Genomic DNA, 17,856 nt, shown 5'->3' with positions numbered 1-17,856 from the left:
TAAAAAATGGGAAAAACATGCATTGTATAAGATTAAAGTAGCTGCAAAGTTATTACTGACAAATCATGTAATCCCTTTTCTGACAGGATGATACAATGTGCAGTAACCGTGTTTCATTTTAAATTTAATAGGTAGTCTTGCAAGCAACTAGAATACAATCTGAGTGATATATGCAAGCAGCAAGTAACACACTCCCAATATAAATGTGCAAATAAATTCAAAACAAATAATGCTGCGCTAGTGATAATACATGTATCCAATCGCTTAGTGCATCAATTCTCCTGTGCAAATATGAGTGCCAACATAATAACATGCAAATATACAATAATATGATACATTCATGTGTTTTTTTTCTTGTAATAATATAAATCCCGCACTTAAGCACAATCAAATATTGAATTAATGAAAATGTCAGAAAAAAGTTGTAACTTGTTGGGCCTTCACAAATTCTCAAAAATCCATGCTTTGTATCTATTCACCTCAGTGCTCCCTCATAAGAAATGCGCTCACCTCACAAAGTGTGACCTCATACTTAACTTTGGTCAAATAAAGCTTTTTAGTCACCCCGACTAATCATGCTTTCCTCCTCGTTGCTCCATTGATGTGTCTCTATTATGACTCCATATATATGAGAGAAAAAGAGCTCCAAATACAGGCATACCCCACTTTTAAATACGCAATGGTGTTTATTTATGAAAGCTGGAAAGTGCAAAATCAGGCTCACTTCTGCATAGAAACCAATCAATTAAGGTTTGGTAATAAAACCTGGAAGCGGATTGGTTTCTATGCAGAAGTGAGCCTGATTTTGCATTTTTCAGCTTTAGTAAATAAACCCCATTGTGTACTTAACAGTGGTGTATGCATGTAGTGCTTATATCGGTTTTCACTGAGGTGAATAGATACAAAGCACAGATTTTTGATAATTTGTGAAGACTCAACCAGTTAGAACTTTTTTCTGACATTTTCATTAATCAAATATTTGACTGCACTTAAGCACAGAATTTATATTATTACAAGAAGAAATACACATGAATGCATCATATTCTCATAGTCTCATAGCTAGTAAGGTTGAATAAAGACACCAGTCCATCCAGTTCAACCTGAGTGAGTGTCTACAATTGTCCCTATCCCTCCCTGTACATTGCAAACTCACATCAGTCCCTACCCTCAAGGAGCCCACAATCCAAGGTCCCCATTCATATACTAGGGCCAATTTTTGGACCGAAGCCCATTAACCTACCTGCATGTCTTTGGATAGTGGGAGGAAACCGGAGTACCTGGAGGAAACCCACACAGACACAGGGAGAACATGCAAACTCCAGGCAGGTAGTGTCGTGGTTGGGATTTGAACCAGCGACCCTTCTTACTACTAGGTGACAGTGCTAACCACTACACCACTGTGCCGCCCAGTGTTGTATATTCACATGTTATTATGTTGGCACTCATATTTGCACAGGAGAATTGATACACTAAGTTGTTGGATACATTTATTATGACTAGCGCAGCATAATTTGTTTTGAGTTTCCTTTTAAATTATTGTGCAAAATACCTTATTTACAGCACAGTCAGATAGGAGGAGAGGAGATGAGCATCGGGAGGTCACGTGAGCACCCAGCAGTGCTGTAAATAAGGTATTTTGCACAATAATTAAAAAATAAACATGGTTACTGCACATTGTATCATCCTCTAGGAGAGGGGATTACTGGATCTGTAAGTAGTAATGTGACAGACTCCCAAACTTACAGGCACTGAGGGAGGGTGAGAGGGGGAGAGAGGAGAGCAGCGGGTTGACAGAGGCATATAACCTTACCATGGTATTATGGGTCAGCAGCCATGATTACAGTGGTCAGCACACGAAGTGGGACACTGGAACAGGTAGGATCAACCAGGTTTTTTTTTTTTAGAACACAGAGAGGGGCACATGACACAGCACAAACACTATGCTGTGTATCCTGCTTTAAAAGTCAAAAAATCAGGATCATTTTGTATTTATTTTAGGGTTATAATCACTTTAACAATGGCATGTAAATGGAATGTCTGTTTTACACAGGCTTCAGCTTATATATTAGCAGTGTGAACAGCAAGCTTTCACAAAGCATTTGCAGAGCTTTCAGCACACTTTGTGGAAGCCTTTAAAGTGTCATTCAACTCAAGCTTGTAAATGTTGAACACAGATCTTAATGTAAGTGTTGATTTTCACTTCAAGCAAGCTACCAGCAGGCTTTCTTCAAGCTTTCAGAAGTGCTGAAGCCTGCAAGCAGCTTGTTTAGAGTGTCCATCAGCACTCCCATTAGAATCTGTGCTCAACATTTACAAACTGGAGCTGAATGGTACTTTGAAAGAATAGTGTATGCTGAAAGCTCTGCATATGCTGGAAAAAAGGGATGGGGTAATTATAGAAATGGCTGAGGGTAAGATTAGAAGGGGGTGGTGCTAAGAGTAGTGTATTGGGGTATGCATCTATTCTGGACAGCTAATGCATGTGTTTTTTATTTATTTTTTTGCGTTTTTCCATTCTTGGAAGTAGGTACTTAATTTACATATATTTAGGTAGATACAAATTTCTATAAGGGATACGTGGATTGTAAATGAACAGAGAATGGTACCTGCCCCCTCTCCATTAGGAAAGACATAAACATAGAAAAATGTCCAAGTTTCTGAATAGAGACAGAATTAAAGCAGAACTACATTTCATCAGAGAACCACAAACCAAAAATGCTATTAAATTCATTTTTATTATTCAAAGCAAACTCACCCATCCATCCATGCCTCCATGCTTTATTTTGTTGAGAAACTACTTATAAAAACATCCCCTAGTATTTTTACCCGTGGCCATCTTGAGTAAGGGCAGATTATTTTTTGTAGCATTTACTTCCTGGAATCTGCCTGCCCTTAGCTCACGCAAGAAAGCAGGAGAGGGTGTGCTTAGCTAAAAAAGCCCCTCCTCCCCTACTGAAAACTGCTGGGATGTATGGCATAATCCCTAGGCAGTAAAATCAGGAAGTAACTGAAGAAATGTAAAAGAAAGTTTAAAAAGAAATATGATATATTTTTCTATCCATTTACTAAGCAGCATAAGAATTAAAAATAGTCAATCTTGATTGAGAGAGTGAAGTTCCGCTTTAAATAGTTGAAGTGTTAGTAAACCTAAGGCATGTTTACCACATAATGGTAATGCTTTACCAATGGTTAAAGCGTAACTCCACTTTTGTTGAAAAAAAAAAAACATTCCCTTCTGGGTGACCTATGTACATTGCAAGGATTATAATAACCTTTGTTGAAGAGTCCTACCTTTTATTATTCTGAAGAAATACATGTGTGTTTGTCTGTGTCCATGTGGAAAAATGAATCTAATGGGAGTGGCTTAATAATCATCAATCAGCTGTACACCTGCAGAGCACTAATGAGGAAATCTGCTGAGCCTGGATCCCTTTGGATGTGTTCCTATTGGGAGTACAGTATCTCACAAATAATGACATTTTGTTCCAGGGGATGCCTGAAATCAGACTTCTGGGGAAATTAGTGAGCCAATCATACAAGCAGGAAATTATGTTTCTGGGGGGTGTTCTGTACACATTTTGACACATATTGCAATGCATTTTCAGAAAATTACAGCGGCTGCAGATTGAAAAGGAAAGGTAATTTTTATTACCATTCAATTAATAATGTACCTGTACACACGGTCGGACATTCTGACGACAAAATCCGTCAGATTTTTTTCCGACAGATTTTGGCCCAAACTTGTCTTGTATACACATGGTCGCACAAAGTTGTCGGAAAATCTGATTGTTCAGAACACGGTGACATACAACACATACGACGGAACTATAAAGAGGGCAGTAGCCAATAGCTTTTGTCTCATAATTCATTCTGAGCATACATGGCACTTTGTCCGTCGGAATTGTCTACACACGATCGGAATTTAAACAATCGTATTTTGTTGTCGGAAAATTTTAGATCCTGCTCTCAAACTTTGTGTGTCGGAAATTCCAACGGAAAAAGTCAGATGGAGCCCACACACGATCGGATTTTCCGACAACAAGATCCGATCGCACATTTTCCGTTGGAAAGTCCGACCGTGTGTACTGGGCATAAGACGTGTGACACAATTGCATACGCTATATAATTTTTTATTTTCTATTTTTGTCCCCACAAAAGTGAAGTTACCCTTTAAGGATGCCATTCAGGTAAGGAATGTTTTTACGTCTTTCCCTGCATAGACATGTGACCACTCCATTGGCTCTTCTTGCTTCAGCTTTGAGGGCTGTGGGCAGAGCCAACAGATCCCAGGAGCTGCTGTCACGCTCCAGGTAGGGGAGGGCTAGAAGGTCAGTCTGCAGAGATGACAATTCCATGTTTTATGAGCCGCTGGCAATCCCCAGTTGGGTGGGGAGTCCAGGAGGCCTGCCTAACGAGAAGCAGACTGCTAGAGTGTACAGGACGTTGTATGGGCATACAGCATCCAGTACACACTATTGCATAAAGCACAGGATGGCTTGACAATGGAAAAAACTGAAATTGAAAGGTCTTCTCATTGTCCTTTATGAAGAAAAAAATACAAACTGCTAAGAACATCACCAAGCAATTAAAAAAGTAGATATAATAATAAAAATGGGTACATACATACCAATTGTTGATAAATGGAAGCCATGGGGTTGATTTACTAAAGACCAATATACTGTACACTGCAAGTGCACGTGCTCCAGAGCTTAGTAAATGAGGTAAAACGTCACTTTGCAAAGACTACTCAATCACCAGGCACTTTTACCCTCTTCCTGCCAAGGCCAATTTTCAGCTTTCGCCCACTGTCACACGCTTTCTTTTGATGGTATTTAATCAACACTGGTTTTTATTTTTTTGCTAAGTAAGCTTAAAAAGTTTTTGTTCATTTCTGTTATAATATTTTGCAAATAAATAATTGTTTTTCATAAATTTCAGCTAACCCAAATCAGTGTATATCATTTAGCCTGTAGGAGAATTATACAATCTACAAACTATGGTATATATCTGAAAATTGATCAATCCTGATGTACCAATCTCATTTTTTGAGGCCCAAAAATGTCAAGACAGATATCCTCCAAATTACCCTTTTTGGTATGTAGACAGTCCAAGATATTTAGTAAGAAGCATGGCAAGCTTTTTGAAGTTTTTCGTTTTTACATACTGTCACCAGTGCAGTACAGTGTCATCTTATAACTGGTGTTTGGCAGTGATCAGGGATACTAACTAGTGACAGTACAGAAAAAAATTTATTCTTTTATATTCTTTTATTTTTTATTATATATTTTTTTCTTCTTTTTATGAATTTTTTTAACACACTTAGACCAGAGCAATATAATGTTACCAGAGTAACATTGTACTACTTTGGGGAAGTGGTTAGTATTTTTTTTTTTTACACAGTATGTTGCATATATCAATGAATTGCATTGCTATAAGCAAACAGTTTATGGAATGAAATTGATTCATTTAGTTTGTGATTGGCCACAGCTGATCACATGGCACAGATGGGCTGTGATTGGCCCAGTCTGTACCATGTGATCACTGTGACCAATCACAGCTAGCAACACAATTGTATACAATAGATGGCTTGAAAGAAAGCTATCCATTATTTACAACTGTCATGTGACCTGCTCTAATTGGTTACAGCTGTCACATGGTACTGGCAGTGGGCCGGTACAGTAATTAGTCATCGGCTGTGTCCAGTGGATGCAGCCAGTGGCAGATCGCACTGAAGCCTGGCGTGCGTGAGGCATGATCCGGGAGGACATCATATGATGTCCACCCAGATGGGAAAGAGGCCCGTCCATTCTTCAATTGAGATGTCATATGACGTCCACCAGGATGGACGAGAAGCCTGCCAAACCTTCAATTGAGACATCATATGACGTCCACCTGGATGGACAAGAGGCCCGCCCAGCCTTCAACTGAGATGCCATATGATGTCCACCAGGATCGCCAAGAGGCCCGCCCAGCCTTCAATTGAGGCGTCATATGATGTCTACCAGGATGGACGAGAAGCCCGCCAAGCCTTCAATTTAGATGTCATATGACGTCCACCAGGATCACCAAAAGGCCCATCCAGCCTTCAATTGAGACATCATATGGCGTCCACCAGGATCGCAAAGAGGCCCGCTCACCCTTCAATTGACTATAGGCTAGACGGGAAGTGGTTAAATTGCACTTGCAGTGCACATTATATTTGTCCTTAGTAAATCAAACTCAATTTCTGCAAACCTTTAGTATGGATTTATTTCTACTTTAATTTTTATGTAAAATTAGGAATTAGGAATAACAATACAAACATTTTCCTTTAAGAGTATTTTCAGTGAAAACAGCTCTCTAGCACCAATTTTTCCCATTCCAAATTACCTTTTTGACAATAATGACTCCTTCCTGCGTCTCCTTGTCTGTGGTGATTTGAAACATGTCGTGTTCATCTCCATCGCTGATTTTGTATTCCGTCTCCGCATTCACACCTTCATCTGCATCATTAGCTTTGATTCTGCCAATTGCAGAACCCACAGGGGAAGACTCCCGGGCCCTGAATTGATAGGTACCTAGAGATTTAAAACATAGACGCTTTTAAAAAGTGTTTTTAACGTTTCTTTCACAAAGCTTTAGAAAGCACCAAGACAGACTTGTAACAAAAATATTGAAAACAGATTAAAGCGGGAGTAGTTTAATGGTGAGTATACCACTTGAAACAGACGGGGAATTAAGTTGCAATTTGACTTTTATTTATATTTTTACCACATCGATGTTTCTTCTCTGTAGTTTCACTTACCTTCAGTAACAAATAGGGAGACGAGCAGAACTCTTTGAAAGTTGCATTTAATGATGTAACATGGTGTATACAGAATGCTACAGTATCTAAGTCATCACTGTACAGCAGTAACCCAGTATAGTCTGTAAGTATAAGAAACACCCCTCCTGTACCAGATGAAAGCAAAGGTGCCATGTAAATAAGGATTCAGTGGAAACCTTTTAATGAAGTTAGCTCCAACTTCTACATTTCTCGTTTGCCTCATGTATCTCACAATCTCTTTCTGACAAAATTCAATAGACTTAAATGTATTATTAGTATTATTTGCATAGAAACATAGAAAGGTAAATGCAGAAAAAAAGGCCAAGTGGTCCATCGAGTCTGCTCTTTTTATTTTTTAATTTTTTAATTTATATATGTTTTTGTATTTTTTGTTTTATGTTTGTCCCAAGCAAGTTTGAATTGGCTTACTGTTGACTGACCCACTACCACTGCGGAAACTCTGTTCCAAGCATCAACTACCTTTTCAGTAAAATAATATTTTCTAGGATTAGTTGTGAACTTTCCACCTGCTAGTTTGAGGTCATGTCCCCGCTTTCCTAATCTTGGCTAAGAGAAACTGAGGGAGGATTGATAATATAATGATAATAATTCAATGTACAAGCTTTGGTTCACTTAAAGTGTTCACTTAGACGTTCACTTAAAGTGTTACTGAACCCACAACAGTAAAATCAGTCTGTATATGCAGTAAGCGTGCTTATAAAGCCCCATACACACTATTTTCTGCAGATTTTTTCCTTCAGATTTACCAAAACCATATAATATGAGGTCAAACCTTAGGGTTGAGTTTGGGTTGAAATTGAGTTTCAATTTGTATGCAATCAGGCAGGCCCTTGCATTACATGGTTTTGGTAAATCTGAAGGAAAAAATCAGCAGAAAATCTTAGTGTATATGGGGCTTTATACACACTGTGGAACCTAATTGGTTAACCCTCTGCATTGTGTAAAAAGGCTGTTTTATCCTGTCTTCTCTGTTCCTCCCCTTCTTCCACTGTCCCCAAACCAGCTCCTGATAGGGGACAAGCTGCACATGCTCAGTTTGGTATGTATTGATAGAGAGTTTTTTTCCTTTTCTTGGAAGAGTGCATGTGATCAGTACTGTCCAGAAAGAGGGTCAGGGGTGCTGTAGCCTCATAGGACAATCAGAGCAGAATGAAAACTCCTCCTACCAAGCTTTAGCCAGACACTGATAGAAGTCACAGGACTGCTCTAACTGCCGAAGAAAAAAGGGTATCAGTTTATATTTACTAAAACTATTGCATTTCCATGTTATGTGTACTGTAGGAGACCAGATATAGTGAATGTAGGGTCCTGGATTTAGTAACACTTTAAGCTGGCCACACACTTGTAAAATTTCATTCCAAATATTTAGTTTTAAGAAGATTTGTTCAATATTCTATTCGTTACTGGTGTCAAATGAATGTTTGTTTTCGACAAGAAAGTTTAAAGGGGAATTGTTCTCAGTGTATGAGATTTTAGTTTGGGACATTACATTTATTAACAAAATCAAATGGTAAAACAAATGCAGTTTTAAAGTGGTTGTAAACCCTCATGGATTTTCACCCTAATGCATTCTATGCATTAAATTAAAAAACCTCCTGTCATGTACCAGCCCCCCAGTGCCCCTCTTATACTTACCTGAACTCTGTCTTTCTCTGGCCAGGAACAAGCACACTAGCTCTAGCTGGTGTCTTATATCCTGATTGGATAGATTGATAGCAGTGCAGCCATTGGCTCCCGCTGCTGTCATTCAAATCCAATGATGCAGGCGCCCGGGGCGGGGTCAAGTCCGACTTTCTGTGTCTATGGACGCAAAAGCTGTACACGGGAGTGCTCCCCCACAGGTACCCCCAAGGAGCGCGCTTCTCCTAGGTGGCTTCCCGATGTGGGAAGGAGCTACTAGCGTCGTTGAGGGATCCCAGAAGAGGAGAATCTGGGCCACTCTGTGCAAAATGAACTGCTCAGTGGAGGTAAGTATGATATGTTTGTTTTTTGTTTTTTTAAATACGAGGGTTTAGTAACCCTTTAAAGTACTTTTGTATGGCATTCATCCAGCCATCAGATGCGTAAAAGATTTTCGTATGAATGTTTGAAATTCATAAGAAAGTTATTTTGAAAATCTACTATTGTATGTCTAGCTTTATCTTAAAGCCTTGCTGATCTTAATCTTTTATTAGTGTGAAGAAGTCAAACTGTCTAAATATAAAGTATGTATCAGTCGTTTTTATGTGCCAGCACCACAGCCTATGCTAAGGTTAGCTAGATTTCTCTCTAAAATAGAGAAATCATTTAAAAAATAGAGAAATCATTCAATTCCCCAATCAAGCAAGGTTTTACTGCCAGGACTACCCACAGCTCAATTTTAAACTGAATGAGCAGGAATAGACAAAAATTTGAGCTGTGTATGGCCATCAAAAACACCCCTGTGTGAACAGAACAGTGGAGATCTGAACTACTGCTCTTGCACAAAGCACAGCTGTACAGGTCTCCAATGGTCCAACATTACCCTCTACACCAGGGGTCTCCAAACTTTTTGAGCAAAGGGCCAATTTACGTTCCTTCAGGCTTTAGGGGGCAAGACTGTGGCCAGTGGGAGCAGAAAATGGCTAGGCATCGGTGAATAAAAATTATGCACCATCATTAGTGTCAGTTGGAGGAGGAGTGCCCCAACGGCCAGATAAAGGCAAGCAAAGGGCCACATCTGGCCCTCAGGCAATAGTTTTTGGACCCCTGCTCTACACAGTCACAACCACTGGGTTGATTTACTAAAACTGGAGATTGCTAAATGTTGTGTAGTTGTGCATAGAAACCAATTAGCTTCCAGGTTTTTTTTGTCAAAGCTTAATTGAACACACTGAAGTTTGAAGCTGATTGGCTACCATACCCAGCTACTCCAGATTTCTGCACGCTGTTCTCAATCATCATGCTTACTGCTCAAGGTACTTCATTCTGCTAGCACAAGGGAAGTTAGCTCAGGGCTGCAGCACCAGAACAATAAAATAAGATTGACATATATTTTACTTGTTTAGGCAGCCTGACTTTATCACGTTTTATTTAAAGTGTATTTAAAGTGTATTTAGAAATCAAAACATTTTTTTATTTTGAATATAATATAAAATGGTTAGAGGGTCTATCTGTTTTTTTTTTCCCCAGTGTAGCCATTCATCTCTATGGGACTTGTAGTACTGCTTGCGCACTGGAACATGGGTGCCAGAAGGAAAATCGAATAAACAATGTTGGGTACAATGGAAAGCCAAGCAGTGTAAAGAGGGATTTGCTGCATCTATCTACCATAAACTCCCAAAAATCTATTCTGCTACTTCTCATGGTTAAAACAGTAATTCAGTTGTACCTTTTCACTACTAGCTGGGGGAAGAAAGAACAAATACAGGGTTTTATACAAAGGTACAACTGTCATTTTAGATTTTTTTTTTGGATACGGATTGCTTAGAAAACCCGTCTTTTTTTTTTGGGAATTGTTGTTTCCTGCAATACTACTTGGAGGAGTCACCTCTATATTTCTCCATGTAACTATTATGTCACCAGGGTTGATAGTCAGGGAAAATCCAAAACAGAAATAGAGCAACAATTTTCCAAAGTTAGCCTATGTGGCCATGTGCACATACGTTTTTACAGGCATTTAGAGGTAGGAAAATTTAGGGGCAGAAATCTGAATGCAGCAAAGTTGCATTCAGGAGAGGAGTGTTTGGGCAGAAAAACACCTGATGCACCTTAACGTCGGGTGTGTTTAGCACTTCAGCATTCGTTAATTTCAGTGACCAGGATCAATTAATATTCTGGCAAACGATATCAATGCTTGATGCACTTGAACGCATCTAAACATGCCTAAACACTATGGAAAAACACAATTTTAGGCATGATTTTAATGTTTGTTTTCTGCTGCCAAGAGAAAATCAATTAGAAGAGCCCAGTGTGCATGAGGCCTAAAGCCTAGTACACACAGGCCGAATGTAGGGCGGCATCAGCTGGTTCAATAAAGACCGGTCAACATTCAGCCCATGTGTTTGGCAGCATGTCTGACAGAAGCCTTTCCAAACAGCTGGAAAACCAGCAGCTGACCCGCTCCCAATCAGCGCTTCTCTTCAAAAAGGACAAAGAACTGATTGTTTTATGTTTCCCTATTCAAAAGGTAAAACAAAAAAAGCGGTTTGGCTTTTGATATGCCGTGTTTATCGCCGTATAGCACTCATAGGTGTATAACATGCACCCCAATTTATGAGGGAAATTTCAGAAAAAATAACTTTTTTTTTAAATAAACCACTTTGAAGCAAAATAATGGTCAGTGAGCATCAATGCAGCCTGATTAGTGCCCACCTGCAACCTCAGTGCAGCCTGATCTGTGCCCATCTGTAGCCTAATCTGTGCCCATCTGCAGCCTGATCTGTGCCCATCTGCAACCTGATCTGTGCCCATCTGCAGCCTGATCTGTGCCCATCTGTAGCCTGATCTGTGCCCATCTGCAGCCTGATCTGTGCCCATCTGCAGCCTGATCTGCGCCCATCTGCAGTCTGATCTGTGCCCATCTGCAGCCTGATCTGTGCCCATCTCCCCCATCAATGCAGCTCACCATCTCTTATCTCTCACTGGAAATCACTGAGCCATCATCTCCTGTTTACTTGGCTCTCAGTCAGCAGTCACATACACAGTCCCTCCTCTGCCATCAGCATAGGACCAGCTCCTGTGAAGGACAGAACACTGGTCCAATGTTGGTAGCGGAGGCGGGACTGTGTGTGTAACGTTAAAGCCGAGTGAGAGCCGAGTGGACAGGAAATGATGGCTCGGTGAATTCCGGCTGCACTTGTCCACCTCCTTCCCCTCCGAGGTACGCTGTCGGCATATAACACGCACCCACGATTTCCCCCCTATTTTCAGTAGAGAAAAGTGCATGTTATATGCTGATAAATACGGTATTTTAAACACATGTGAACAGAAGAACATGTTCATGCAGTAAAGTAGTGCAGCTGTTTGTAGAATCCAATCAGATTTTTCCTTGCATCATTTATATGTAGCAGCCACAATGACAAATTACTGATGATCAGTTACTATAAAATGAATAATGCAATCTGTACATGCTTTGCCCAAAAAATAAACTTCTGGCATCATAAAAAAGAAATAGACTTTGAAGTGATACACTCTTATCAAGAGAAAAAAAAATCTGTAAACCATTCTGTAACAGTTATTACAGTACATGAAAAGACAATGTACAGCAAGTGCAACAGCATGGCCTATTTCTGGATAGCAAATATTTCCTTGCCGATAATCCCAAACGTCTGATTGGGTTACACTGAAAAATGTTCTTTTATGCGTTTTAGTAAACACTACCGAGGTAATGGACAGCCTAGGGCTGTGCAGAGGACATTTGAAATATTGACTCCATTTTTATTCCATAATGCAATTACACCAGTCATGTCCGGCTTTTTTCTTCCCCAAGTTTTGTTTATAGTACCGCTGTCTGACAAACAACAGTGGGAGTTAAAGACAGATGCTGTATTGTGATGAACTCCAAGCATAAAACAAGTTAAGGCTTTGGAGATTTGAAATGCATGGCGAAGAAAATGCGTAAAGATATATTCATTTCAGACATGATTACATTTCATGGTTAAGGGAATCAGAAATAGTTTCTCCTAGGAATAAGTGTTAGGAGCTCATGAACAGACTCTGCGCAACACCAAACAAAGACATATCCATTATATTGATATAAAGAATATACGGAATTGGAAATATCCCGGTAAAGCTGGAAGGCTGGAAAATCTGCCAGAAAAATAAATCAAAATGCTCTACAAAGCAACGTTTAATGCGGTTTTTTCATCCCTGTAGGTTCGGAAAGGGGAAAAAACGGTTTCCCTTGCCTTTACATTTTATTTTGATGTAATCTGAAACAGTTCACAAGAAAATAAGCAATGAACGGTGCTTACTCTGGGGGAAATGCGGAGGGTTATCATTGACATCTGACAAGGTGATATTTACAGTCGTCGTCCCAGACAAGCCTCCCATTTGTCCCCCCATGTCTTTGGCCTGGATCACCACTTGATACTGCTCTTTGTTTTCTCGGTCCATTTTGGGCAACGCCGTTTTGATGACACCTGCAATAAAAGATATAACAATTTAGTAATGGGAAAATGCATCCTTGGAGCAAAAAAAAACACAACAGCGCGAATAAGCACTGGGTTACAGGGGATTCATAAACATTTACCGAAGTCAAAGCCACCTGCTTCTAGATATGTATTTACAGCTTGTCTAAGTGATAATAAAGTTACAGAAAGGCTCTTATTATGAGAACTAGCTTTCCTCCTTGGGTATTCTTCATACTTATTTTGCAATGAAGTATTGATTTTTTATTTTTTTTTGTATAAAGCTTGCTAAGGGGTTCCTAACAATACCTCCGGCTGAAACTCCGTTAGGTGCTGTTCGTATCTGAAATAGCTATATAAGTGTCGTTTTTAAAAGTTAAAAATGTTTCTGTGACAGAAACTTACTTTGTGGTAACAGAGCTGATCTATACCAGGAAAGAAAAAACTGTCTGTGCTCTAAAATGGTTCTGCCATTCAGTGTGATATAGTAAAAGGAGTGGCACAAATACATTTTTCAGGCGGCCGGCTCCTAAATGGCATGTTACCCGTACTTCTATTTCTTGCCCGAAATTGCTGATTTCAACAACTTTCTGCTTTCAAATCAGGAGCTGCTCAAATCATGAAATTTATGGAGTTGGTCAGCTAGCTAGAGTTCTCAAGGTTCACTAAATTCAAATGTTATAGGTAAAGCCTGGTTTACTGAGTACCCCTGAATTATTATATGTCAGTAAATGTCTTATGTCACGTACACTGGCAACTTCTCCTAACAGACACAGCAGGTGTTCAGACCCAGGAACTCAAAGGTATGTAGGAATCGGTGATCCTTCCCTATTTATTTATTTTTTTCAGGGCTCCTAGGGGCCAGGAAAGTCGGAATACTGCACCATGCAATGTACACACTGAGGAAAGCAATGCAAGTTTTAATGATTAAAGCAGAACTAATGGCAAACGCCTACCTTAAGCTCTGCACATACAGGCCAAATGTGGGGCGGCATTGGTTGGTTCAAAAGAAACTGGCCCACACTCGGCTCTTGTGTACTGCAGCCGTTCTGACAGAAACCGGCCGTTTGACTGGCTTCTGTTGAAGGGACATGACTTAAAAAGGTCTGCCAGCCAGCACTGACCAGTGTTCTGGCTGGGGGGGGGGGGGGGTCCATTTCCCTGTCAGAACACAAGAACAGCAGGGGAAATTGTTGTACTAGCATTGGATTGTTGGTACAGCCACTCCGACCTAACCTGTCAGTTTTTTTTTTCATTCAGCATGCTGGGTTGAATGGGAAAAAAATAATGGCACAGGATGACGTTGCTCCTATGCATGCAAGGAGTGTGGTCATCTTGGTAAAGAGATCTATACAATTTTTTTTTTTTTTTTGGTTTGTTTCTTTTAACACCAGGTTAATCACTTACTGACCACCCACCACAGATGTACTGCGGCAAGGTGGCTCGGCTGCGCAAATCGCCGTACCGGTATGAAGATTCATGCATTAGCTTTCGTGGGTGCACTGATTGGCTCCCCCCACTAGCCAATCGGTGGGACCGTCGGACTCAATGTTTACCAGCTACCTGCGATTGTTCCCTGCAGATCTCCGTTCTGTCAGGGGATGACCCTTAGATCTGTCTTCCTGCTAAGACACTTAGATCTGTGTGTTTCCCCAGTCCCCTGAACAGTTAGAAAACGCAAAATGGGAACACATTTAACCCCTGGTGTTGACTCCTTCCCTGACAGTGTCATTAGTACAATAACCTTGCATATTTTTAGTACTGATCACTGTAATGTCACTGGTTCCCAAAAAAGTGTCAAATGTCAGTTTGTTGTCCGAGCTATCAGCAGCAATGTCGGAGTTCCGCTAAAAATCACTGATCAACATTACTAGTAAAAAATACCACAAATCTATCCCCTATTTTGTAGACACTAACTTTTGTGCGCAAACCAATCAATATACGCTTATTGAGATTTTTTTTTTTTAACCAAAAATATGTAGATGAATACATTTTTTTTTCAGTGTGTATATATTTGGGTGGCACAGTGGTGTAGTGGGCTCCTTGAGGGTAGGGACCGATGTGAGTGTGCAATGTACAAGGATAGGGACAAGTGTAGACACTCACTCAGGTTGAACTGGATGGACTGTAGTCTTTATTCAACCTTACTAACTATGTAAGAATTACTATGTAAGAATCTCATCAACAGGTTCACGGAAAGATATATGAAGCTGTCAGGGAGTTTCTCTCCAGTGTCCAAAAACACCTACTATATACTGTATATTACAAACAAAAATATAAGAAAATGGTATTAAATATATTAAAGATTTATGCATGTTAATATGAGGTTAGTGCAATCTTTTAGATTGTAAGCTCTAACGTAATTCCTCTTGTATTGTCTACCTTCATTTTGTAAAGCGTCAAACTGTTGGCAGTGCAAGATAATTTCTGACTAGTTGCCTAAACCCACTACAACTTATTACTACATTTTTATATCTTTATTATTATATCTTTATTATGCATGACTGATCCAGCTAACCGCTCCATTTCTGACTGTTGTATTCAATGGAACAATGTAATTGTCAGCAGATTCCACGTAAATTCCAGGCAGTAATGCATGTGTTTATTCCAAAATCGAGAAGTATGCTTTAAAAAGCAACTGCTTCAAGTACATTAATCTTGGTAATAACCTCTTGTAATACCATGTAATGCGGAGTTCAGACCAGGAGAGCGAAGTAAAGCACTCGGGTCCAGTCAATCATACTGCTCATGTGCTGGCAAGGAATATGCCAACAGGCAGAAAGAGTAGAGTGATGACTTAATTTTCCTCCTGCTTCTCCTTCACTGTTTAATCACACATTGCACGCAAGTGGTGACTTCATCTGTGTATTTAGCGGTTTGTCTTGAATTTGGCTTTGCGTTGATGATGCATGCCAGCCATACTAATTATAGGCATCTAAAAAAATGTTTGTTTTATATCAATGAAAAGTGTGGTATGAATAAAACGTATTTAAAATAAGGTACGATTCAAAAAGACAGAAATAATATTATATATATATAGAATAGTACTGCAAATACCTTAAAACAATTCCATGAGATAAATAGTTAACAAGAAGAATTTACAAGCATAAAAAAAAATATATATATATATTTTCAAGAGTAGCTATTTTAGCAAATAAGAGTTGGTAAGATAGAGTAGGACTGGCCAGAGAGGAATCACTTTGACCAGGTTGGCCAGCTTTAACATGCATTGAAATATATGGTAACTATGAATCCCAAGACTAAAGCTTGCTATACGAAAGGGTTAATCAGTAGTAACACCTTTTTAGTATCTCATGTGTTGTATATATAAAGCTATTTATACTTAAAGCGGAGGTCCGCCGAAAAAAATATTAAAAGCCAGCAGCTACAAATACTGCAGCTGCTGACTTTTAATATATGGACACTTACCTGTCAAGGGAGCCTGCGATGTTCACAACCGAAGCTGATCTGTCCATTGGCTCTCGGCTGCTGCCACCGCCATCCTCGGTAAGGTAATCAGGAAGTGAAGCCGTGCTGCTTCACTTCCTGGTTCCCTACTGTGCATGCACGAGTCGCGCTGGGCATCCTCACTGGTACCTGCTGTGTTCTGGGACCTGTGTGTCTCCCAGAATACAGCGAGGGAGGACAGAGTAGGTGCTGGAAGTGGCATAGGTCACCTGAGAACGCCGCAGTGATATATGCTAGGAATTTGGAGCAAATACCTGTATTAGCCCTTTTACACACGCTTGGACATTCCGATGGACAATGTCCGATAGGACCGTCTTGTCGGATAATCCGACAGTGTGTGGGCTCCATCGGACTGTTTCCATCGGAGTATCCGACGGACCGTTTTCCAGCTGGGCTATAAAATTTTCCGACAACATGACCTGATCGGACTTGTCCGATCATGTGTAGAGAATTCCGATCAGACAAAGTGCCACGCATGCTCAGATCAAATTCCTAGACCAAAGCTATTGGCTACTAGCATGAACGTAGTCCCGTCGTAATGAAATAACGTCAACACGTTCTGAACGATCGGATTTTCCGACAACTTTGTCCGACCGTGTGTATGCAACAGTTTCGGACAAAGTCCATCAGACAAAATCCAACGGATTTGGTTGTCAGAATGTCCAACCGTGTGTACAAGGGCTTAGACACTGGAGGGGGGGGGATTCCAAAAAGTGGAAGTTCCATTTTTGGGTGGAACTCCACTTTAAACCCTCATATTTTCATCTATGCATGGTGCAGGTTGGTAACTTAAAAGAGCAGGGATGACTGAATTTACTATCTTACTGACTACAAGTCTATACCTATTGTGCCGTAACCCCTTTGTAATATATATATATATATATATATATATATATATATATATATATAATACACTGAGCAGATTTATAAACGCAACACTTTTGTGTTTGTCCCTATTAATTATGAGCTAAACTCAAAGTGCAGTTACCCTTTAAAGCAAAGAAAACACAGAGGTTGTGATGTGAACAGGCCCAAAGTGATTTTATATTGTTTATTTATCATTTAGCATATGCACCTGGAATTACTAATATACTATAAAAATGTATTTTGGATAGCAGGGGTTCAATAATTTATCATTTTTAAATCCTTTCTGTTATCTGTGCCTAACACTGTTAGAAATACTTGGTCATGTTCATGTCTCAGTTTTGAGATACCATACTAAAACCCCCTAGGTTTAGAATCTTTTAACCTATGTCTGGATTTCTACTGGCAAGATGTGAGGATTTTTCTATTCCTAAAGATGAAAAAAATAAATTGCTGGCATTCCTTACATATGTTTTATCATTTTTTTTTTTAAATTACACCCACTCATTTCATACTTAAGCAGCCCTTATCTTAAGTTTTTTATCTAAGATGTAGAAAGCCTGTTGCTTTACCAACTTCTTATGCTAGAATTATCAGCCCTTATCATTC

The 17,856-nt window shown here is 39.7% G+C and overlaps 1 protein-coding gene across 2 annotated transcripts in view; it reads right to left on the bottom strand.

Moving 5' to 3' along the window:
* Window positions 1-17,856, bottom strand: part of LOC143996781 (cadherin-6-like) — a 495,985-nt gene that overhangs the window by 126,360 nt on the left and 351,769 nt on the right. For both annotated transcript variants that reach the window (XM_077492041.1, XM_077492042.1), the window contains exons 5-6: window positions 12,760-12,927; window positions 6,370-6,557 (exon numbers count right to left, since the gene is read on the bottom strand). In XM_077492041.1, the coding sequence (XP_077348167.1) occupies window positions 6,370-6,557; window positions 12,760-12,927 (356 nt within the window). The remainder of the gene's footprint in view (window positions 1-6,369; window positions 6,558-12,759; window positions 12,928-17,856) is intronic.

The sequence above is a fragment of the Lithobates pipiens genome, unplaced genomic scaffold (genome assembly GCF_037356315.1).
Source record: "Lithobates pipiens isolate NorthernLeopardFrog02 unplaced genomic scaffold, aLitPip1_a1.2 Scaffold_19, whole genome shotgun sequence".
Classification (NCBI taxonomy): domain Eukaryota; kingdom Metazoa; phylum Chordata; class Amphibia; order Anura; family Ranidae; genus Lithobates; species Lithobates pipiens.
Note: the sequence above shows the minus strand (reverse complement) of the source record. Positions and strands in the feature narration are given on the sequence as shown.